Source organism: Lithobates pipiens, unplaced genomic scaffold, assembly GCF_037356315.1.
Source record: "Lithobates pipiens isolate NorthernLeopardFrog02 unplaced genomic scaffold, aLitPip1_a1.2 Scaffold_8, whole genome shotgun sequence".
NCBI classification, from domain to species: domain Eukaryota; kingdom Metazoa; phylum Chordata; class Amphibia; order Anura; family Ranidae; genus Lithobates; species Lithobates pipiens.
Window position 1 is genome coordinate 32,036,637 of NW_027507903.1, and position 24,662 is coordinate 32,061,298.

A 24,662-nucleotide genomic window follows, 5' to 3' on the forward strand; every position below is an offset into this window, starting at 1 on the left:
TGTCCCCTGTGGTTGAACAGAAGCCAATCTACCGACAGACCTCTGCTTTCAGCTTCCTCTGCTTTCAACTGTCCAAAAGGCTGCAGCACTGATCTGTGTATTTTCAGAGCGGGCAAGTCCCCCCGCAGTCAGGATCAGGGTGGATAAAAAGCAATGATTTTTTATTAATTTTTAATCTGATTTTTTTAATTTTTGGGAGTTAAATCAGATTTTTGGGAGTTAAATCAGATTTTTGGGATTTAAATCGGATTTTGGGGATTTAAATCGGATTTTGGGGATTTAAATCGGATTTTTGGGATTTTTATCAAATTTATTTTAATAAAATGCTTTTGGAGTAAAAATCTATCTAAAAATAGTTTTCTATTGAAGATACATTAATATTTTAGTTTATTCAGCATGAAATGGAGCTTGGTTATTATGTAGCATGAGGCTGTATATTCTGCAATATTTACATTTTTGGTAAACTCATTCAGTGAATCCAAGCTCTGCAAGCTGAGATAACATGCACTGCATTGATGCATTCACACAATTTCACGGTAAACATGAGATAAAACAAAGTTCAGAAATATTCCTTTATCCCATTGTTATGCAAATCTATGTACATTACAAACTGATTAAATCGGCTCTGATATCGCTGTTTTACTAACCTGACAGCTTATTGCTGTAAATAGGAAACCTTCATTTTGTTTTCTAATATTAAAGAGTCTAACTACCAGCAAGAATAAGTTTACATTCCCTACATTTAAAGAGCCCCTGGCAGTGCCTGTTGGCAGCATCCACTCTCCTGCTGCCGCCACGTCCCTCACCTTGTTGTGTCACCGCCGCATCACCAGCCGTCCCATTAAAGTGAATGGGACTGTCGGTGAGTCGCCAGCGGGTCAGAGGAGGAGCCACTGTGGGACAGAGCTGACGGTTGCTCTTTAAAAATTATGATTTAAATCAAGCCTTTTTACCAGTGATTTAAATTGACTTGATGTAAAACAAATCCACCCTGGTCAGGATACAATGACCAAGCAGGAAGGATTCCCCCGTCCACACATTTGAAGTGGATGGGGGATTCCTTCCTGCTGTGTCATTGAGGCTGGGTTCACACTGCTGCGGCTACGAGAACCGGATGTGATTCGCACCTCACTGCAGTGCAAATCACATCCGATCTCTGTGCGATGCGAGTTCATCCATACAGATAGTATGGCTGAATTCGTATCGCACCCGCCCCAAACTCGCACAGGACCCTTTTTTTGGTCCACAGCAGAATCGGATCGCATGCATGTTCACACCATGCGATCCGATTCCTGTCTGAGTTTGCAGATCGCACTGCGATATGCGAACTGATCTGGGGGTGTCATTAACGTTTCACTGACACTCCCAGCAGTTCGCATAGGGCAGTGTGAAATGCCGCCGGGAGGCATGCGATGCGGGAACCCGCCGCGGATTCGCGGCGTTCCCGCATCGCTGCAATGTGAACCTAGCCTGAATTGGGTCAGTTTTGTTCAACCTGATGGTTGAACAAATAAGCTGACCCATGTATGGCCAGCCTAAATCTGAAATCCAGGTATGAATATTTTTGCATAGTTACATTTGTCTAGTAGGGATCAATGTAAGCTTGCATATTCTATACCTGGCTGATCCCTGTGGCGGTGGGGACTCACTCTAGTAGCTGCTGCTATCTTCCAGGTCATATGATGAAGAAAGGTTCACTGAGCAGTCCCAAAATATTCCCCTTCTATGTGATTATAAAAAAACTTATCGTGTGCTGGTGACATATTTTATCCATGTTGTACATCGTGGCTAGTTGGGAGTTGTTTGCACAACCTTTAAACCACAATTCCCGTATGATACGAAAGGGATATACACCCTGTACTGTCACCTTGCCACTTCTGGTGGAGACTGTAGGTTGCCACCATTAACTGTAATTTGCCACCATATGCCCATTGCATAGGATTGTTCCACCATTGTCACCCTCAGGAATGTGCAGCTGTTGTTTGAGTACATGCATGCGCACCGAAAGTGACTGCAAAGAGCCTGAAGAAGATCAGGAAGATCAATTGGCATTTGTTTGATACAGTGCTTTGCAAACAAAATGTTGTCCAATTTAGATGCTCATGAACTGAGTGTAGCAGTAGGTGGAGTATAGGGGGGTGTGTGTATTGTGATTAAGTGAATAATAGTGAACACCTAATTTCTTGGGGCGTTTATGATGGAACTTGATCAGAGGGTAGTATAAAAAAAATAAAAATTGTTTTGCCAAGTGCAGTAACGTTCTCTGACTGGACAAAGGTAAATGGTGATATCATCCACCCTCATCCAGTCAAAGAATGTCTTGTATTCATGGAAAACAAAAATACAAGGCCTTCTCTGATTGGCGGTTATGCTGAGCGAGTTTTGCTCATTGTGCAGAGGGGAAGCGCCTCCGGAAGGGTTTGGAAGATTTCCGTTATCACTGTAGTAGTCAGTGTTGCATGAAGTGGTTTTTCAGCATCCTCAGCAGTCCCCCACATATAGGATCTAGATCAGTGATGGCGAACCTTGGCACCCCATATGTTTTGGAACTACATTTCCCATGATGCTCATGCACTCTGCAGTGTAGTTAAAGTGGTTGTAAACCCTCCCCCACAAATTTGTCCCATGTAAATCAGCATAAAAAACCCTAATGAACACTGCTTGTAGATATCTCCATACTTGGCATTGTTGTAATCCTTGTTGTTCTGTAGAATGAAGTCACTGAGCATGCCTAGATCTCCCCTGTTTTAAGGCACACTCTCTGTCTTATCTATCTGTTATCAGGACTTCCTACAGCACAACACTGAACTCTGCTAATCACTAAGAACTTCCTCCTACACACCATGGGACCTCACATACAGTCTAAACTTGTTTCCCTTTGTCAGACTTATCAGCTTCAGCTGATAAGACTGCAGTAATGGCCATTAGACATCAGCACAAGTAAATACTATGAAATAAACAAGTAAGCTATGAACAGGGAAGCAGGGTTGCTATAGAAACGTTGGATTGAGAAGGAGGCTTGGTTAACAGTACAGGAAGTGCTCAATGTAAGGGCAGAAATACACTCCACTGTGGACTCAGAAAACAATACTTAAGATGGCGCTGCCTAACCCCTGGAAACAAGTTTTTTAAAGTTTCTTTAAACAGTAAGTAATATGCCATTTGGGCTGGATTACAGTGGCTATAGTCTGTGTAGACATGTCACTGGAGAAGTGATCGAGGGGGTGTACATCTCACCTAGGTTGCTACACAGTGTGAGATGGTAAATCCAGGATGGATCAGTTTCTCAGCAGCGATATGCTGCTGAGTTGTTATTTAAATTTTGCCGGGCCTGGGTTTATATGGAATGGCAGGTAGGTTTGGTAGAGGGACCTGTCATTCCACATCCCCCGATCCAGTTCTGGGTTTGGGATCAGGTGAGCTTTGATCCTAATTAGCCTGGGAAGCTAAAGGCTCTGCAGAGTCTGCAGGTGATCGCTCTCAGCCAGGGAATGAACAATCTGTGTGTTGAAGGAAGCTGCAAGCACTGCCACTGCTGGAGCTAAAACTCACCCTGCGATATCCAGGTGAAAGACGCTGTGTTTGTAAGTGTCAGATAGGTGAGCAGAACCTGTTAGTAAGCGCCCAGCCGGGCTAGGACTTTTATTTTTGTTGTACTTAGAAAGCACGGTGTTGCTGTATATTTTGTTTGCTGGACTGTTTGTACCACGAATAAACGCCAAGATCTGCTTTATAAATTCCAAGTCTGCTTTGAACTGTCTCCAAACACACCCTACCCCGGGAAGATCCCTTACAATTGGTGTTCGAATGCGGGCAAAGTCGGTTGCTAGGGGCAACGGTGTGGACAGACTTGGCTACAGCTGCTTATGTCTTGGGTGAAAGCTGCAATGACACTCCAGGAACAGTCCAGCAACATGGAGGAGATGCTGAAGCAGTTTATGCAAGTGAGTTTGCAACAACAGCAGGCTCAGATAGAGGCCAATAGACGACATGAACAGTCCATGGCTGCACAACAACAACTTATCGAGCACCTGATAGCAAATCGAGAGGCGCCTGTGGTGATGGGAGCCGCTCCAGAGATTTTTTCTGGGAGAAGGACTGTGCAGAAAGCGCTGCAAAAGATGACTGCTGAGGACGATGTTGAGGCCTATCTAACAGTATTTGAGCGCGTGGCTGAGCGAGAGAAGTTACCAGCCGCTGAGTGGGCAGAGGTAATTGCGCCCTATTTAACAGGTGAACCCCAAAAGGCCTACTATGACCTCAGTGAGCAAGAGGTTAAGGACTATACTCGGCTAAAAGAGGAGATACTTGCCCGACTAGGAGTTACTACTGCAGTCCGTGCCCGGAGGGTACGCAACTGGAGCTACAGTCTGGACAAATCAGCGAGGTCCCAGATGTATGACCTAATCCATTTGGCAAGAAAGTGGTTGGAGCCAGACACTTCTACTCCTGCACAAATCCTAGAGAAGGTCGTGATGGATCGCTACCTCCGAGCCCTTCCTACTGACTTGCAACGCTGGGTGGGACAAGGTGATCCTAAGAATGCAAACGAACTTGTCAACCTTGTGGAGAGGTTCCAGGCGACTGAGGACTACCTCCGTGATGTTCCTGCAGCATCTTCACCTCCCCGGAGCGCCAGATCTGTACCGTCGGCTGGTAAGAGACTTCCATCTATTGGGGGAGTGTGGAGGGGTGCTGATGGGGGAAAAAGGGCTCAAGTGGTGTCTCAGGGACAAAAGACTGGTGATGGTCCCGGGTGGCTAAGGGGCTCTCGAAAAGACTCCTTGCCAAAGAGACCAGGCCCTATCCAGTGTTGGAGATGCCATGAGGCGGGACACGTGTCGGCCCATTGCCCTCTTACCTCTGAACCCATGGAATGTGACGCTAGCCGGCGTCAGTCGCTATTTGCGGAACCATCTTGTGCTGCAGTTCCTGGACTAGAGACTGAACCGCAAATCTGCGATATTACAATCAATGACTTTCCTGTTAAAGCGTTAATGGACTCAGGAAGCCTTGTAACCTTGGTGCATGCTAGCCTGGTGACTGGGGACTTAGAGTCTAAAAAGCATATGAGCGTTGTGTGTATACATGGTGATACAAAAGTGTACCCTATAGTGCTGGCTAAAGTCGGGACTGAACAAGGCACAGTACAATATGAAGTGGGTGTGGTTAAAAACCTCATGCATAATGTAATATTGGGGCGCGATTTTCCTTTATTCTGGGCTCTCTGGGAAAAAAGAAAAATCCCCAAAAGGAGTGAGGATACCTCTAAGGTGGTTGCCTTGTCCACTGTGAATGATAAAAGTGTGCAGGATGAAAATGATTGTTTTCCTTTGCAGGTCCTGGCTGGGGAGGAGGAGGCTCCTCCCACTGAGCAAAATATACTAGACTTAGAGGTGTCTAGCGATAATTTTGGGACTGCACAATTACAGGACCCCACTCTCAAAAATGCGAGAGAGCAGGTTGCTGTTATGAACGGGGTACCTCAGGAACCAGATGCTGAAAAAAGATTTCCACATTTTTCGGTGACTAATGATCTTTTCTATAGAGTTAATAAGGTTAAGGATGAGATTGTGGAACAGCTTCTGGTACCTAAGCCGTACCGGCGTCAGGTGCTTGACATGGCACATAACCATGTTCTTGGGGGACACTTGGGGACTGACAAAACGCGAGAGAGGGTTCTCCAGAGGTTTTTTTGGCCGGCCATATATGATGACATTAAAAAATACTGTGAGTCGTGCCCCACATGTCAGGTTAGTGCCCCAGTGTCACATTTTCGCAGTCCTTTGGTTTCGCTCCCTATTATAGAGGTGCCTTTTGAGCGTATTGCCATGGATTTAGTGGGTCCCATTGTAAAGTCAGCTAGAGGACACCAGTATATTTTGGTAGTCCTGGATTATGCGACCCGCTATCCTGAGGCTGTACCCTTAAGAAACACTGCATCTAAAACAATTGCACGTGAGTTGTTTTATATGTTCTCTAGGACTGGGATCCCCAAAGAAATCCTAACTGACCAAGGTACGCCATTTATGTCGAAAGTAATGAAGGAATTATGCAGACTATTTAAAATCTCACACATCCGTACCTCTGTGTACCACCCCCAGACGGACGGATTGGTGGAGAGATTTAATAAAACTTTGAAACATATGTTGAAGAAAGTGGTGGCAAAAGATGGTCGTGACTGGGATCATTTATTACCCTACCTCATGTTTGCTATTAGGGAGGTGCCCCAAGCGTCCACAGGGTTCTCACCATTCGAGTTGGTCTATGGTCATCACCCTAGGGGTCTACTAGACATTGCAAAAGAGACATGGGAGAATGAGTCCACCCCATACAAGAGTGTTATTGAGCATGTAGCACAAATGCAGGACCGTATAGCCACTGTAATGCCCCTGGTAAGGGAACACCTCCAGAGGGCTCAAGAGGCCCAAAGTAGAATTTACAACCGGTCCGCAAGAATCAGGACATTCAACCCAGGCGATAGGGTCCTTATACTAGTCCCCACTGTTGAGAGTAAATTCTTGGCGAAGTGGCAAGGTCCCTATGAAATTGTTGAAAAGGTCAGTGAGGTGAACTACAAGGTGCACCAACCAGGTAGAAGGAAGCCTTTCCAAGTTTATCACATAAACTTGATCAAGCCCTGGAAAGACAGGGAATCCTTGGTGGCGACAAATACTGTTAATAATTTGTCACCACCAATCCCTCCAGTCAAGGTAGGTGATACTCTATCAGTGTCACAGAAACAGGAGGTTCAGGAATTTTTACAGAAAAACAAAAACAAGTTCTCTGACCTCCCAGGGCGTACACACCTCATCCATCATCACATTGAAACTGAGCCTAGAAGCAGAGTAAACCTTAAGCCCTATAGGATACCCGAGGCACGTAGGGAAGCCGTATCTGCCGAGGTAAAACGTATGCTTGATCTGGGGGTAATTGAGGTGTCCCAGAGTGAATGGTCCAGCCCAATTGTGCTAATCCCAAAGCCCAATGGAACTTGGAGGTTCTGTAACGATTTCAGAAAGTTGAATGAGATCTCCAAGTTCGATGCGTATCCTATGCCCAGGGTAGATGAGTTGATTGAGAAGTTGGGTAACGCCAGGTACATAACCACCCTCGATCTCACAAAGGGCTACTGGCAGATTCCACTTTCTGGTGAGGCTAAAGAGAAAACTGCATTCTCCACCCCTGATGGGCTATTCCAGTATGTAGTGATGCCATTCGGGTTACATGGAGCGCCTGCAACTTTCCAGAGGTTGATGGACTTGATTCTGCGACCACATCGTGATTACTCAGCTGCCTACCTCGATGATGTGGTCATTTTTAGCCCTGATTGGGAAAGTCACCTCTGTAAGGTACAGGCCGTGTTGGATGCCATAAGTGATGCGGGGTTGACCATAAATGCCGAGAAGTGTGCTCTAGCCCTAGAAGAGGCCAAATATCTAGGCTACATTATTGGGAGAGGGTTGATTAAGCCACAGCTAAATAAAATTGAGGCAATACAGAATTGGCCTAGACCCCTGACAAGGAAACAGGTTAGAGCTTTCCTGGGTATTACGGGGTATTACCGTAGATTTGTGCCGAACTTTGCCTCAGTTGCTGCTCCACTAACTGACTTGACAAAGGGCGGAAAGACAGCAATGGTCACGTGGACCCCAGAGGCCGAGAAGGCTTTCCAAAGCCTTAAGTCTGCCTTGTGCCAACCACCTGTCTTAGTTACCCCCGATTTCAAACGAGAATTTCTGGTCCAGACAGATGCCTCTAACACAGGCTTAGGTGCAGTACTCTCACAAATAGTGAATGGTGAGGAGCATCCAGTGACGTACTTGAGTAGAAAACTAACCCCGGCCGAGAAAAATTATGCCATTGTGGAGCGAGAATGTTTGGCAGTAAAGTGGGCCCTAGAATCGTTAAAGTATTACTTGCTAGGCAGGAAATTCAAGTTGGTGACAGACCATGCCCCCCTAACATGGATGAAGTTAAACAAGGAGAGAAATGCAAGAGTGACTAGATGGTTTCTCTCCCTACAAAACTTTAATTTCACTGTGGAACACAGGCCAGGGAAATTACAGGCAAATGCTGACGCATTGTCAAGGGTAAGTTGTCTGTGGGGACAAAAGGCTCAGCCCTCCGGTCTGAAAAAGAGGGGGGGGATATGTAGACATGTCACTGGAGAAGTGATCGAGGGGGTGTACATCTCACCTAGGTTGCTACACAGTGTGAGATGGTAAATCCAGGATGGATCAGTTTCTCAGCAGCGATATGCTGCTGAGTTGTTATTTAAATTTTGCCGGGCCTGGGTTTATATGGAATGGCAGGTAGGTTTGGTAGAGGGACCTGTCATTCCACATCCCCCGATCCAGTTCTGGGTTTGGGATCAGGTGAGCTTTGATCCTAATTAGCCTGGGAAGCTAAAGGCTCTGCAGAGTCTGCAGGTGATCGCTCTCAGCCAGGGAATGAACAATCTGTGTGTTGAAGGAAGCTGCAAGCACAGCCACTGCTGGAGCTAAAACTCACCCTGCGATATCCAGGTGAAAGACGCTGTGTTTGTAAGTGTCAGATAGGTGAGCAGAACCTGTTAGTAAGCGCCCAGCCGGGCTAGGACTTTTATTTTTGTTGTACTTAGAAAGCACGGTGTTGCTGTATATTTTGTTTGCTGGACTGTTTGTACCACGAATAAACGCCAAGATCTGCTTTATAAATTCCAAGTCTGCTGTGAACTGTCTCCAAACACACCCTACCCCGGGAAGATCCCTTACATCTGATAATGACTTATTATAATGGAAAAGAAGCATCAGAGTGGGAGACTTTACTTCTCCTTTAAACATCATGGAAAACGTAGTTCCAAAACATCTGGGGTGCCAAGGTTCGCCATCGCTGATCTAGATAATGTCATTGAGTCAAGCTGTATGTAAATTGGCAATAAATTTTATTCCAATTTAACACTTGCTGCTGTAAAAGAACACATTTTATAAACATTGTGATAAGCTAGGCTGCTTTAATTTCAAGGTCCACTAATGCCGCGTACACACGAGCGGACTTTTCAACATCCAAAGTCCGACGGACTGAGTCCGTCAGACTATTCGATCGTGTGTGGGCTGCAACGGACTTTTGACTCGCCAAAGTCCGAAGGACTTTAGAATATGGAACATGCTTCAAATTTTCCCGACGGAACTCCGCTGGACCCGGGTCCCTTCGAAAACTCCGCTCGTGTGTATGCTATTCCGACGGACTAAAACCGACGCTAGGGCAGCTATTGGCTACTGGCTATGAACTTCCTTATTCGAATCCAGTCGTACGTCATCACGTTCGAATCCGTCGGAGTTTAGTGTGATTGTGTGTGGCCAAGTCCGCTCCGCTGAAAAGTCCGTCAGAACTCCGTCGGAACTCCGGCAGAACTCCGACGGAACTCCTTCGGAAGTCTGTCGGACATAAGTCCTCTCGTGTGTACGGGGTTTTAGATTATCCCCACATAATCCGTGCAAAGAGTAAGGTCCCTCCTCACATGGGCACTGTCAGGTGGCAAAAACAAGGTGGGTGAGGCGCGCTTTGAACTCTCCTCGGCCGCTTGTCAACCAGATCTCCCCAAACACATTACTGCAGTCGCAAAGCTGTTTCAAGAGAAGTAAAGTATATTGTGTTTGGCAGGCAATACTGCTGGCCACTGCGCCCCATAAAGGTGAATGGCCATACGGAGCAGACCCATATCCAATGGACACAGTTATATCTGCAAACCAGGGGCCAGCTGCTGCATGATCCACCTCAGATCATAAGTCAGCAGCTAAGGCCCATGTGGAAAAAGCCTAAATAATTATAATAATAATTATTATTTTTGTACCTTGTAGATCTTTTTGTTGCACAGATCTCACTATATTTTTCTTTTTTCTAAGCAGAAAATCTTGAAGGGAAAGCAGAAGACGAAGTGGATTTTGTGAAAGACGGCGTATTCATGGTAAGAGGTGTCTTAATATCTCTTTCCCTACTATAGATATTTGGTTTTCATAAGCCAACCATTGGACACTTGTAATTCTGATGTTATAAAAGTGCATTGTTTTCCAGAGCTGTCTGATGTGCTGGGGGGCTTTTTAGGTTTGGAAGGATTTAATGGTGTTTATATTTTTGAACCAAGACATAGTGGGGAGGTGCTATGAGCAACACCTTTTGTTCCAGCTTTATACTTCACCTTTTGAATAAAATGACTGGTCTGTCAAGGGGACCGAGTAGCTTAAAAAAGAAGTTCAGCTTAGAAAACACATTTGCTGCATTTAAAACCTTGCTCCAGGCAAAATGTATTTTCTTCCTTTTCTCTCGCCAATCATCTGTCTATCCCAGTGGTTCTCAACCTGGGGGGTCGAATGATGATTTGCCAGGGGTCACCAAATCCTGGGCTGTTCCTGAAGCCCGCACAGCACTCCCAGCCTTTTTGTGGCCACCAAAGCACCACAAAGTCGGAGACACAGTGAGTGAATAACACTACCTGTGATTAGAATTGCCATTAAAAGTCCCCACTACAGTTCTCAGATCAACTTGATCAAGAGCACCTAAGATGGATGATCAGAACCTTCCCCCAGCACTGCCACTCATCCCAACTCCCCGCCAGCACTGCCAATCATGCCTTTTCCCCCTACCAGCACTGTCACTCATGCCAATTACCCCCACCAGCACTGCCACTCATGCCAATTCCCCCCCACCAGCACTGCCACTCATGCCAATTCCCCCCCACCAGCACTGCCACTCATGCCAATTCCCCCCCACCAGCACTGCCACTCATGCCAATTCCCCCCCCCCCCCCCACCAGCACTGCCATGCATGCCGATTCCCCCCCTACCAGCACTGTCACTCATGCCGATTCCCCCCCTACCAGCACTGTCACTCATGCCGATTCCCCCCCTACCAGCACTGTCACTCATGCCGATTCCCCCCCTACCAGCACTGTCACTCATGCCGATTCCCCCCCTACCAGCACTGTCACTCATGCCGATTCCCCCCCTACCAGCACTGTCACTCATGCCGATTCCCCCCCTACCAGCACTGTCACTCATGCGGATTCCCCCCCTACCAGCACTGTCACTCATGCCGATTCCCCCCCTACCAGCACTGTCACTCATGCCGATTCCCCCCCTACCAGCACTGTCACTCATGCCGATTCCCCCCACCAGCACTGCCACTCTTCCCAACTCCCCGCCAGCACTGCCACTCATCCCAGTCCCCCCCCCCCCCCATCAAGGAGTAAGAGAAGGAATAAAAATAGAGAATACGTAGAAGGGAGAGGAAAAGAGGGGGAGAAACAAAGAAAAAGGGAGAGAAAGAATGAGAGAACAAGAAAGATGGCTAGAGAGAGAGGGATGGGGCAAAAAAAAAAAAACAAGAAATTAGGATTGAGAGATATAAAAGGGAAAGAAAGGAGAACCAAGAAAGAGTGGTACATCCTAAAATGTACCTTAAGGGGTTTTAATACTTTACAGTAGGAAGGGACTCTGGAGCACTAAATGTCCATGGGTTAGGGGCGCAAATTACTTGTCTTGCCTTGGGTGCGAACAACTCTTGCTTCGAAAATAATTTTACTGTTAGGGGTTCCCAAAACTTGGGAAATTTTATCAAGGGGTCATGGCACTAGAAAGGTTGAGAACCACTGGTCTGACCCACCTGGCCAGGTGTTAGGTTTTCCTTGCCTGGTGAAACCAGTTATACTCATTAGTGTCCCCCCACCCAGGTCCCACTGGCCCCACGTTAGCAGTAAATTTCCGTTGGCTTATCCCCTTCTTTCTCCTTGGTTTGATGTCAGTAGTCTTCTGGATCCTGAGAGGGCCCCTCTGCTAACCAGTTAAATAATTAATAAATCAAATAATTGGACAGGCAAACTCACTCCCTAATATTGGGGATTGTTGATCTCCTGCACCTAGGAATGAGGGCTGGGTCTGGGGGACATAAGGAATCAGAGGGGGGGAATTGGAAGGTATTTTATTACTATGTTTGTGCTTGTTGAAGATCTTGACTTGCATCCTCTTCATGGTGGCAATAGTAACTGGTACAAGAAGTGACGGCAAATCTTCCCAAAGGGCCACAAAAAGCAAAAAAACAAAACAAAAAAAACTCTAAAACCAATAAAAAGTTCAAACTCTACTCCAATGTATTAAAAAGTGTATTGGGCAGCTATAATAATCGAATAGAGGTTTATACCCCATCCCTACGATATTTGGGGCTAAGTGGACTTCTACTATAAAATCTAGTTTTAAAAGATCTTGTATTGCGAGGAAAGGTTATTCAGAATTCTGTAGGCTGTAGAGCAGCACAGAGTCGATGGGTGCTCCTGCTAGAAGTCATTTTTGGTGACTAACACGAGGGTGTTAACTTGTGTTGAGTGTTCTCTGGCAACGGACAAAACATTTATCTCATAAGAAAAACATAAGCCACAGCTTTGCAGAAAAGTGTACTTATGTTTTCAAAGTCACCATTTTTCGGCTGCTCATCCCACCAAGTACATCCTGTGGTGCAGGGGATCAAGTCGAACTTTTTAGCTTTCCAAATTCTGAGGATGCTTATTCTTCAGAAATATTTGCTTTCGTCTGTGGGTTTTTAGCCTCTCTCTCCCCCACCCCCACCCCTTTTTCTTCTGGGCTTGACCAGTGGAAAAGTGAGCTGTAGGAGTTCAAGAAAAGTTTCCTGTTGCTAAGATCTGCAGAAAAATAAAGTCGCTTTTGGCCTCCAAAATAACTTTCAATAAATATAACAGTGCTAAATGTAGACAATGGAGTGTTTGGAGAAAAGTTGCCTATTTTGAGTATAGGCCAATTACGTTTGCCTATTATTTATATAAAATTGCTGCTAGAAGGCACTCCTGTGCTTTACAAGAAAAAAAAGTGTTTTGACGTTCATCAGAGTTTATTATTGTATTTTTCAATTTCAACAGCGTATAAAATGTGTTCACACGTCTCACATAGAAAATAAACTAGAGAAATGTTTTTAGTAATATATGTGAATCTCCTTTTCCGGTTTCTGGCACTCTGTTTTCAAGGTTAAACCAGTATTTTTTTTCTAGAAAATTATGTAGAACCCCCAAATATATATTTCTTCACCGGTCTTTGGGTCTCCAGTGACCATCTTGATTTTGGGAAGCCGACTGGGACTTCCTACTGGCTTGCAGCCATTTGCCCACTGCCCATTCTGAATGGACCCACAGCACAGACTCCCGCGATGTGAGTCACAGGAGGTTGAGGATGGCGTAAGGGGGTTGGGGGGCAAACTTCTGCTCTGCTAGTCAAGGGTACCTGTCAAAAATAGTGGCAATGGGAAAAAATAGTGGCGGGGGGGGGGGGGGGGGGAAGCAGAAATTTTCTTTTTAGTTGAAGCTCCTTTTTAGGCTACTTTCACATCGGGGTGGGGGGTGTTAGCGTTAAAGGGCTGCTAGTTTTAATGCCGCTTTACCGCTATTATAGCGGTGCTTTTTGGCCACTAGCGGGGTGCTTTTAACCCCTGCTAGCAGCTGAGGAAAGGGTTAAAAGTGTTTGAAAAGCACCGCTGCTGCCGACAAGCTTTGCAGGTGCTTCGGCAGTGGTGTCCATTGATTTAAAAGGCAGGGGCGGTTTAGGAGCTAAACATACATTGCTCCCATGCCACCCCAAAGATGCTGCTTGCAGAACTTTTTTTCCTGTCCTGCATGCGCATCCGGCCCAGTGTGAAAACACTCAGGCTTTCATACTGGGGAGGCATGAGAGTTGCTTTTCAGAAGCTTTACAGGCGCTATTTTTAGCGCTAAAATGCCTGAAAGCACCCCAGTGTGAAAGAGGTCTTACACCCCTGGGTCTTACATCCCTTTCATGCTGAGGCATTTTACAGGCATTTTTGCGCTAAAAAATAGCGCCTGTAAGCTGCCTCTTCTGCAGCCCCAGTGTGAAAGCCTGGGTGCTTTCATACTGGGGCGATGCACTTTCAGGACAGGAAAAAGTCCTGCAAGCAGCATATTTGGGGCAGTGCGGGAACAATGTATGCACCGCTGCCGAAACGCTTGCAAAACGCTAGCGGCCAAAAAGCGTTGCTGTAACAGTGGTAAAGCGCTGCTATATCTAGCGGAGCTTTACCGCTAATGCCTGAACCGCTCTAGTGTGAAAGGGGTCTTAAGGTGTGGGCAACAACTAAATAAGCAGTTAAGGTGTAAGTAAACCCCCCCCCCCCCCTATCGTTCTCAGCCAAGGAAGCTGCCATCTTTGCCTCTGTTTAATCTACAACTGCCATGATGCTGCACATTTGATCATTTGATCAGTTTAGACACCAGCCATTGGAAGGTTTGACAGTTTGGTTTAGAGCACAACCAATGGGAGTGTTACATTTCCGGCATGTGCCAGAAATGAAACGGTTTTATGTATAGGTTTACTTTCACTTTAAGTTGCATACTGTATGCGATGAGTCTCACCTGACTATTCATTTTCTCCACCACAGCCAAACACAACACAGCTTGGTCAAGACTGGCTGGATAAATGAAAAGCAACTCACTCATGATATCACCTCTGTTCTCTCTCCTCCGACAGCAAACTCCATAGATTCACATCACTATGCGATACAGTAAAGCTTCTCTAAAGCCCCTTTCACACGTGCGGACCCGTTATAAGGATTCCACTTGCTTAGCAGGGATCAATCCGTTGATCAGCGCTGAGCCAGCGGCTGAGACAGACCTGTCAGACAGATCTCCGCTCTCCTCTATGGGAGATCGGATGAAAAGGGACCGCCTGTGCGTTTTCATCCGATCCGCCAGACGGATGAAAAATAGGACCACCATCCATCTAGATTTATTGGATGTCAGCGGACATGTCAGCGCTGACATCTGTCGCTCCATAGAGATGTATGGAGCGTCTGGTCTGGCCCATCTGAAAAAACTGACAGGCGGATCTGAACGGTCTGCATGTGTGAAAGGGGCCTTAACCTTGGTTTTATATATATATATATATATATATATATATAAATTCTATATGTATAATGTATATGTGAGTACAGAGGGCTAGTACAAAGACAGACTGAGGTGTTTAATTATTTGGTTTCTTTTAGCTATTGGATACATAACTGGATTATATGAGAGTCTTTAATATGTACCTTCTGCTTACTTTTTAATAGCATTGGACCCATGTACCGTATATACAATGCTTTCTCCCTCTTTGACATTGGGCTCATGTGTTGACAGCTTGTGCCTTTGGCAATCATTGGATATAACAGAAATGCAATGAACTTAATGATGGGTTTAGTTGGAAATGTTTAGTCTGTGCTTGCTTATAGTGAAACGCGTATATGAGTGCCGATCATTTTTTACATTTTTTTTTTTTTCCTATTAACATGAATTATAAACTTTCTAACTATTATGCTGGCACATAGTCAAATATAAACTGTTTCTGAGACAGACCTTTTAAAGGAAAAAACATATTCTTATTATATGCAATTGCAATGCAAGTCAATTTGTAATTTACAGTTAAGAATTACCATTTAATTCAGTCTGCCACCATCTCTGATTTTCAAAAATTGCAAATACATTTTTCCTTGCGTAATCATGATAAATGTGGGGTGCTTTGTGACCTGACTGCCTCCAGAAATAATATACCCCACTTATGTGATTAAAGTGTTATATATATATATCGCCAACACACCGCAGATCATCAAATAGCACCAAAAAATAAGTTACGATCACATCGCAGCCAAGGGTTGCAAGATTTCAGGGCATGTTTCAGATTTCAGGCATGTGATTGATATATGGCCTGATGAAGGGGTCCTGCGTGGCCCCAAAACGTTGCAACGCTTTGCTGTGATGTGATCACTTCAGTAAACTTTTTAGATGCTGTTGGATGATCCGCGGTGTGCTGGCGATATACGCTTTATCCTTGTGGCTGTTGCCACACTACCCAACTGTTAGACTCCATTTTCAGGAATGTGTGCAATGAGAATATTTTACTGGAATTTCTGCTTATGTAATTAGCATACTGCTTTTTATCAGCAGTTTTTTTTTTTTTTTTTTTTTATAAAACGGGGGGTGATCATATGACTAGAACAGGCAGACCCTCCCATGCATCCCTTTGGAAGGTAAAAAAATGATTGACCTGCATGGTTTGGCATCCGTGGAGCAGGAGCATGAAGGATTTTACAACGTATAGCTGATAACATGTATAGGTATGTATGTATTTGACATGGAGTGATTGTTTTTTTTATTTTTTTTCCCCCTCAGCAGAAACTGAGTTTAGTTTAAATTTAAGACCACTGTTCATCTTAAAAGCTGTTTGTATAGTCACCCCATAGATATTGCACGAGTCAACCAGTTGACTACAAATTAGCCAGAGCCGCTTAGCAATTGACAAGTGGTGTGCTTTAATATGTGGTTCTTGGATGGTAGAGTTGCTTTAGGCTCGGTACACACTGGTGCGATGCAGGGAAACCATGCGCACTGAGATCCGCGAACTGCTGGGGGTGTCCATGTAAAGTTAATGATACCCCCAGATCGGTTCGCAGATTGCAGTGCGAACTGTGAAATGGTGCAGGAATCAGATCACATAGGTGTGCACAACTATGCGATCCGATTTCAGTGCCGACCAAAAAAAGGATCCTGCACCATTTTGGTGTAAATGCAATGTGATTTCAGTCATACTATTTGTATGGCTGAAATCACATGGCACAGAGATTCGCACGTTGTGCGAATTACATGCAATGTCTGGCATCGCACTAGTGTCAAATGACACTTATGCAGAATACTAGACGTGCAATTCTTTTCAGTCCGAGTATAAATTCAGACACATTTTTGGTTATTGGAAGATTCTGATGCATCCGAATCTCCGAATGAAATAATAATGAATTTTGTCTAAATTTGTTGTTTCGTTTTGTATATTCATTTTCAAACAGATTGAAATTTTTCGGAACGATTTGAATTCGGATTGGTCAAAAAACAATCGACTGATTAAAATTCTGTGTGAAGAATAGCTGGTTGCCATGTCCTTAGCATCTGATCACTTCCCCAGAAACCTGCCGTTGCATCTTTACCCGCTTGCCGACCAGTGCGCGACAGTATACATCAGCACAATGGCACGGCTGCGCAAATGGACGTACCTGTATGTCCCCTTTAAAGTGGTTGTATACTCGATTTTTAAACTTTTACCTACAGGAAAGCCTATAATAAGGCTTACCTGTAGGTAAAAAAAATATCTCCTAAACCTGTACGGTTTAGGAGATATCCCCCTCGGTATGCGCCGCTGACTGCAGCGGCGCATGCGCACAAGGGGATTCTCGGCCTGAAAATCCGGCAGTGGCCGGGCGGCCGGAATGAAATCTCCCGCGCGCATGCGCGGGAGTGACGATATCGCGGCTCCGGCCACTCACAGCGCCGGAGCCGCGATACCCGGAAGAAACGCAGAGGGAGCATGTCAGCTCCCTCGGCGTGGATCGGGCCAGATGTCGGGGCCTCGTTCTAAGGTAAGTATTTCATAATGAGCTAGTATGCGGTTCATACTAGCTCATTATGCCTTTTGCTTTGCAGGTTTAAAAAAATGTGCGGGTTTACTACCGCTTTAAGACGTGGCATTGTGGGCGCCCGCTCGCCACGTACTCCGTGGCCGTGCCCGCGGGTCCCTCGGACTCTATGTAAACATGGCATTTTCCCGTTCTGCCTTGTGACATGATGGAGATCACTGCTCCCTGTCATCCCCATCCCCCCACAGTTGGGATCGCCCCCTAATGTTCAACCCCTTCCCTGCCATTGTCATTTACACAGCAGTCAGTGCATTTTTATAGCTTTGATCGCTGTATAAATGACAATGTTCCCAAAATAGTGTCAAAAGTGTCCGATGTGCCTGCCGTAATGTTGCAGTCACAATAAAAATCGCAGATCGCCGCCATTACGAATAAAAAATAAAAAATATATAAAAATGCCATAAATCTATCCCCTATTTTGTAGACACTATAACTTTTGCGCAAACCATTCAAAATATGTAGAAGAATACATATCGGCCTAAACTGAGAGAGGCATTTTTTTTATGTCTTTTTTGGGGATAGTTATTATAGCAAAAAGTAAAAAATATTATTATTATTTTTTTTAAGTTGATGCTATTTTTTTGTTTATAGCGTAGTCCCACCATCCAAGCGGACATAGGGTTGTGAAAATTAGAGGGCCCCTCGCGGGCGAGCTTCGCTTGCCACGCTTCGGGCTCGGCCTCGCTGCGCTCGACTCTTTTATATTCTAAGTCTATGTCCACTTGGATGGTGGGGATAGAACCTGGACTCACGGCACAGGCGCCGTTCATCCTGGGCTGTTTTCGGAATCTGTGTGTGCTGTGTACTGCGCATGCGCAGTGCACAGCGGACACTATTCGATGGGGGACCATATATGATAGGACACCGGCAATGAAAAATTCAGGAAAAAAAAACCCTTCGGGTCTGGTATGGATTTTAAGGAAAGACCCATGCCAAATGGAAAAAAAAAAGCGCGGGGACCCTGCAAAATCCATACCAGACCTTTATCCAAACCTGCAGCCCGGCAGGCCCACATTTGAAAGTACCTGGTCCCCATGTTGATGGAGACAAGCGCCTCTTCCCCACAACTCCACGTGTCAGGAATGTAAGGCCTTTTGCACAGGAGCATCGACTTCTCTAAATGTTTTTTTTCCCCCTATATATTTGCGCATATTTTTGCGTATATGCATTCACGCAATTTGTGCACATTTGTACGCATTTGCGCACATGAGGCGGAAATTACTGACCACGGAATGCACGCCACTTGTTTACGCGCCTGTGTGCATAGGCACATTACAATTATTGGGCTGTATTTTAGTAAAAAAAAAAGCTTTACTGAGCTTTTTGACGTTGCAGTGTGCAATGTGCAACTGTCACATTGGTTGTGCTCTTAACCAAACTGTCAAACCATCACATGGCTGGTGTTTATAACTGATCACATGTGCAGTGTACTGACAGTTGAAGATCAAACCAAGGCCAAGATTTCAGCTTCCTTGGCTGAGAACGATAGGAGGGTTAGTTCTGCTGTAAGATAAGAAAACATCCCAAGGGTTAAATGCTACTTTAAAGCTGACTTGACCACCTGACATTTCTCTTACATAATCATTTTTGTCATCTTGAATCCTCACCAGAGATGACATGATTTTTACCAGCATTTGTTTACAAGGATGGCCCCAGGTGTGATAAAATTGGTCCAAAAATATTTTCCCCTGGAAATATGTTTTGTAACCATAATTAGTTACATACTTAAAACCCTTCATTGGCCCCTTTCTCACCGAGGCAGTTATCAGGCGTTTTATTGCTAGAAAAAGCGCCTGCAAAGCGTCTGAAAACTGGCTTTTATTCATTACAATGGGTGCTTTCACACTGGGGCGGTGCGATTACGGGACGTTCGGGAAAGTCCTGCAAGCAGCATCTTTGGGGTGGTTTGGGAGCGGTGTATACAGTGCTCCCACAACACCCCTGCCCATTGCAATGAATGGGCAGCGCTTCGGAAGTGCTGCAACATGGGAGCTTTTAACCCGAAAAGTGTTGCAAATGCACCACCTAAACAGCGGTAAAGGGCCGATAAAACAAGCAGCGCTTTACCGCTAACTGTCAGCGCCTTCATTGTTAAAGCTATAAAGTTATATAAAGATATATTTGATTTTAATAAAAGGTATAGAATAGTGACTTTTGCTTGAGGTTTCTGCTATGATACACGATGGTTCAGTTTAATGGTTCATGGCAATGCAGAATATAACTTTTCCAATTGGTGAGATGTGAGCAATGTCCTTTTGTTACGCCCATAAACATTTTGGTTTTGCATAGGGTGGGGGACTGATGAAGCAGCGGTGATAGACTTACTTTGATAATGGGGGACCCCCAAATATGGCCCCTTAGATCACCAAAGGGCCATAATATACTATAATATACTAATATTCAGTAAATGTAAAACTACTGGAAGCTGCCAGACACTACAGGCGTGACGGAACAGGAGATGGTTCCAGGCCATGCACGACCAAACATGCTGTAAGAATTGTTGAAGACTGGAGACAGATTACAGGAGACTACTAGAGGACACTGCTATTTCATGCTATCTACAAATCAATGCTTCAACATTTGTGTAACACAAATCTCCCCTTAAAATCCATTTACATTTTTTTTTTATTAAAACATAAAAAAAGGAATTGACAGCACAGAAAATTTTTTTTTTTAAATCGCGTGAAAGAAATTGGCTAAACCATTTTAATACGCGAAAATAAAAATTGACTACTGTCTGCAAAGGCCCTGAGTGCACAATAGGAGCCAAAGTGCCACATGCTGGGCAATGGGGTGTAAAGCAGGTGTCGGGGATCAGCACCAGAGATGGCAAGATCTGCATGGCTACACTCAGGAAACTGGGACCAGACCGAGTATGCTTTAAAGTTACTAAAGTCCATAAAAAAAAAAATGTATATTAAAATAACAAACATGTTATATTTACTTGCTCTGTGCAGTGGTATTGCATAAATTGGCCTGATCCTCCTCTTCTTGGATCCCCTGGAGGTGATCCTGGCTCCTCCTTATCATAGTGTGTCCCCATAGCAAGCCGCTTGTGATGGAGGCACACAGTGTCTATGCCAGTGGTGGCTGGTAGTATATATATATATATATATATATATATATTTTTTTTTTGGTGGGGCTGGCAAGTGTCTCTTCCCCCCTCCCCCCCTCCGGTGCCACATTTGGCACTTTTGGGGGGGGGGGGGGTTAAGTGGATACTTGTCTTTGAAAGGTATCCTGTCCTCACTTCCAGGATTCCGCGCCATGGCGAATTACGCCAGCTCCCTCCTCCTTACCCACTTCATGCGCAGTAGGGTTCCCAGCATGGAGCCATATGGCTACACTGCTGGGTTCCCTTACTCGTAATGGCAGCGGCAGCACCCAACAGCTGATGGAAACATCAGCTGCGGTGCCGACACCGCTGGTTCTCAGGACAGGTAAGTGTCCGATTATTAAGTCAGAATCTGCAGTATGTGTAGCTGTTGGCTTTTATTTTTTTCCAGGGGTGGGTGGACCTCTGCTTTTGAAGGCACATAAAGTGACGGGAAATCTCTTCAATGCAAAAGATGTGTTTGATGCAAAATTTGAACCTGAAGCTAGGCTTAAGAGCCCAGATAAAGATCAAATGTAACCTCAGGACACCACAGAATGAAGGTGAACCAACATTTTCAGACTATACCATGCTTCAAACACAAGTCAGATGCAAAGTAACAAATCCCATCTACACCCCCCCTTATGGTTTTGTTGGTAGACATCAATCGAACACAAGATACTATAAAACGAAAATGAAAATTGAAGCACCACACCACTGCTCCAGAGGTCCAGGTACAGCTTTATTCTAATGAAAGCCAGGTGGAAAAATCCAAAAAGTAGACAGTGCAATTTGGGGGGTGCAAAGATGCCCCTTTCATCAGGGCTTTAAAACTATGAATAGGCAATGTGATTTGGACCTTTTTAATGGTATTTCTTCCAGAGTGATCACAAGCACAGGCCTTGTCAGCAGCTGGTTTGACATCCAGGATCTCTAGTCTAAAGTATAAACAGAGAAGTCAGTGCTACTACCCATACAGCACATAGATAGCAGAGGTCCCAGGTGCTCCATCCACACTCGCTGGCTGAGTAGAGTAATGTAGAAAAAATGATCTGCACTCCGTTTGCTGCTCTAAAAATGTCTTAATTTTATTGAATAGCCAGTGAACAAATGCAGATTAAGTCAGTTGACGCGTTTCAGCCCATAAGGCCTTAATAATATCCCAAGACTAGAGGATCTCTAGTCTATTCACTTTGTTTTCAATCTCTGATGACAAGGGGTGCCTTTGGACCCGCTGAGGCACGTGGATAATTTTTAGGTTGTCCTTAATTTTTGTCTATTTTTTCTAAATAGTTGTATCTGGACCCCCTTAGCAGTGGCGTGATGCTTCAGTTTCTAGATTTGTTACATTACACCAGGGATCCTCAAACTACGGCCCTCTAGCTGTTGCGGAACTACACATCCCATCGCATTGTAAAACTCTGACATTCACAGACATGACTAGGCATGATGGGAATTGTAGTTCCTGAACAACTGGAGGGCCATAGTTTGTAGACCCCTGCATTACACCATAAGCCAAGGAGACCATGGGGATCCTCCGGGGTGTAGAGGCCGCCTGCCCAGGAACCTGATCATTTACATCATCAATATTTTAAGATAGCAGTGCCAATAAGAAAGCCGTACGGGTCCAGTTCTATTTTTCTACTTTCCTCTGCTAAATGATATTATGAGACTCTGTCATTCAAGTCAGCAAAATTTCGACTTCCAATCATAACACATCTGTAACTATCGATGAGTATTGTTGGGTGTATTTCATCATATGTTTTTCACTAGTCTGTGAAGGCAAATACAGTGGAGGAGGTCATCATGTTCAGTACACAATGCGCCTGTGTTTTTCCTGCTCCAACGTCTGTCACAGCCTGCTTCATTTACAATTAGTCATGATTGTCCTCTCCGAGATGTTCCTGTGATTTTATAGAACACGTAATCCAGGCCACATGGCAGTGAAATCCTATAGGTACATTCCAGGTGACAGACCTTTATTGTCATTCCTCATACCTGTGCTCAGGTGAATACCTGTAAGCCTCTTGCTGTGTGAGTATTTTTCTGTCTCATAAACTCTTTGTGACCTTATAGAAACCCGGTCTGCTTTCATTGTCTGTTGAGATCGCTAATAAAATGTTGTTGTGGTCATCCTCTCAAAGGTCTCAAATTGTTGAATTTGTGGGCCCTACCTGTAAAGAGAAGGAGGCTAAAGCAGATGAGGATTTCATCTTCTTCCATATGTCGTGCATGTGTCTTTGGCTGTAAGATGGGTGTAAGACATAGGCGTGCGCACAGGGTGTGCCAGGTGTGCCTGGGCACACCCTTATCGCCCTGTGTGGTGCAGATTCCCACCCTTGGTATTTTACCATGCCTCCTAAAAAGAAAAAATTGTAAAAAGGAAATAATTAGAAAATTGTAAAAATAATAAACAATATAATAAAAAAAAATAAAAAAACTTCTGACACCGCCCACTGCTGTATTGACCAATCTCTGCCCTACTGACACCATCTATTGCTCTACTGACGCTGTCAGTATATATATATATATATATATATATATATATATATATATATATATGCACATACACATATGAGTTTGACTTTTGGGGTGCACACCCTAATGCAATAGGCTGGGCACACCTATGGTATAAGAAAACATGTTTAGAGTTGATTTGTGGTGAGATGCAACCTTTATATTGTAGTTGACTTGTGGACATTACAGGTCCCAATATACCTACAGTGTATCCAAATCCTAAAACATAAATGTAAAATATTGCAGCTTACCAATTACCGTAAAAAAAATTGAATTTATTAAAAAAGTATCAAACTTACATTTGAGCAGTTGATAAAGCGTTTTCACATAAAAATGGCAGCAGTGGAGTTCTTCCGACGCGCTTCGTCTCCTCGGACGTCGTGCTCAAATGTAAGTTTGATACTTTCTTAATAAATTCAAATTTTTTTAAACGGAATTACGCTATTTGGTCCCATTCCTTTATCCCGTATGTTCTTCCTGGGGTGTGTGACCTGTTTGATTGAAAGATACTGGCTTCAGGTGACTTGGCTTTGGAGGAGCTTTACATCAACCAGTTCCATTCTTCAAGGTGTGTCGGCTTGAGGGCTTCACAGTTGTTTTGAACCAAAGCTTTCTGGACCCTTCGGGCGTATGTTCGTTTGAGTCATAGGCGTTCGGTAAGCCTACATCTGTTCTAGGTGGCGGTGTTCACACAAGGGTGTATACTTTATATATCGGACAATTTGGAAGATATTTTCACTTTTCTAAGGGGGACTATTGATGGTCCTTTAGGCAAATACTGTATCAACATTCACCGGAGGACTTTAATTTTTGCACACTTTTTATTTATTCATGTGTATTGTTATATATATATATATATATATATATATATATATATATATATATATATATATATATATATAATGTGCACAATTGAAATAGTATAATTATCTGTGTAGTAGGCCGAAAAATTCTATATTTACACAGGCCATATTTGGGACAGATATCATTTTTGATCTGTATACATTTATTTTCACTGTTTAGTGCAACACTTTTTCCTATATGATGTCACTATAGTGTGACGCGTCTCCGAGTGTGCATGCTACGAGTGATACGGTAGCCGCGCGCCTTTGTCAAGCATGATAGACAGGGTAAAAGGATGATGATTTGTAGAGAGGCGGGGGAGGGGATGCAATACTATACTATAATAGCAGTGGCAAATGGTGGAGAGTATCAGACCTAATACTAGCAGTTGATAAATACAATTTGGATAAAAAATAATGAAAATAACAATTTCATTAGCCGATGGTGAATCATTTTAAAAACTATAGAAAAATTGATAATTATAAACAGATAACAAAAAATAGCAAAGAACAAAAACACACAGAAAACAAAACATTGGCGCTTGTAGAAAATACATGATGTTATGAAGAATTTGGTATACTGAAAATATATATATATATATATATATATATATATATATATATATATATCTTGCCTATATATATGATATATAGTTGATACATATCTATATCTATATATATATATATATATATATATATATATATATATATATATATAT

The 24,662-nt window shown here is 44.0% G+C and overlaps 1 protein-coding gene across 7 annotated transcripts in view; it reads left to right on the forward strand.

The window, feature by feature from the left end:
- The window catches only part of AKAP13 (A-kinase anchoring protein 13), a 440,963-nt gene that overhangs the window by 252,698 nt on the left and 163,603 nt on the right, over positions 1–24,662 (forward strand). For 6 of the 7 annotated variants that reach the window (XM_077472410.1, XM_077472415.1, XM_077472413.1 and 3 more), the window contains one exon: positions 9,888–9,949. In XM_077472410.1, coding sequence (XP_077328536.1) covers positions 9,888–9,949 — 62 coding nt within the window. The remainder of the gene's footprint in view (positions 1–9,887; positions 9,950–24,662) is intronic. The other variant, XM_077472411.1, reaches the window with a different exon arrangement.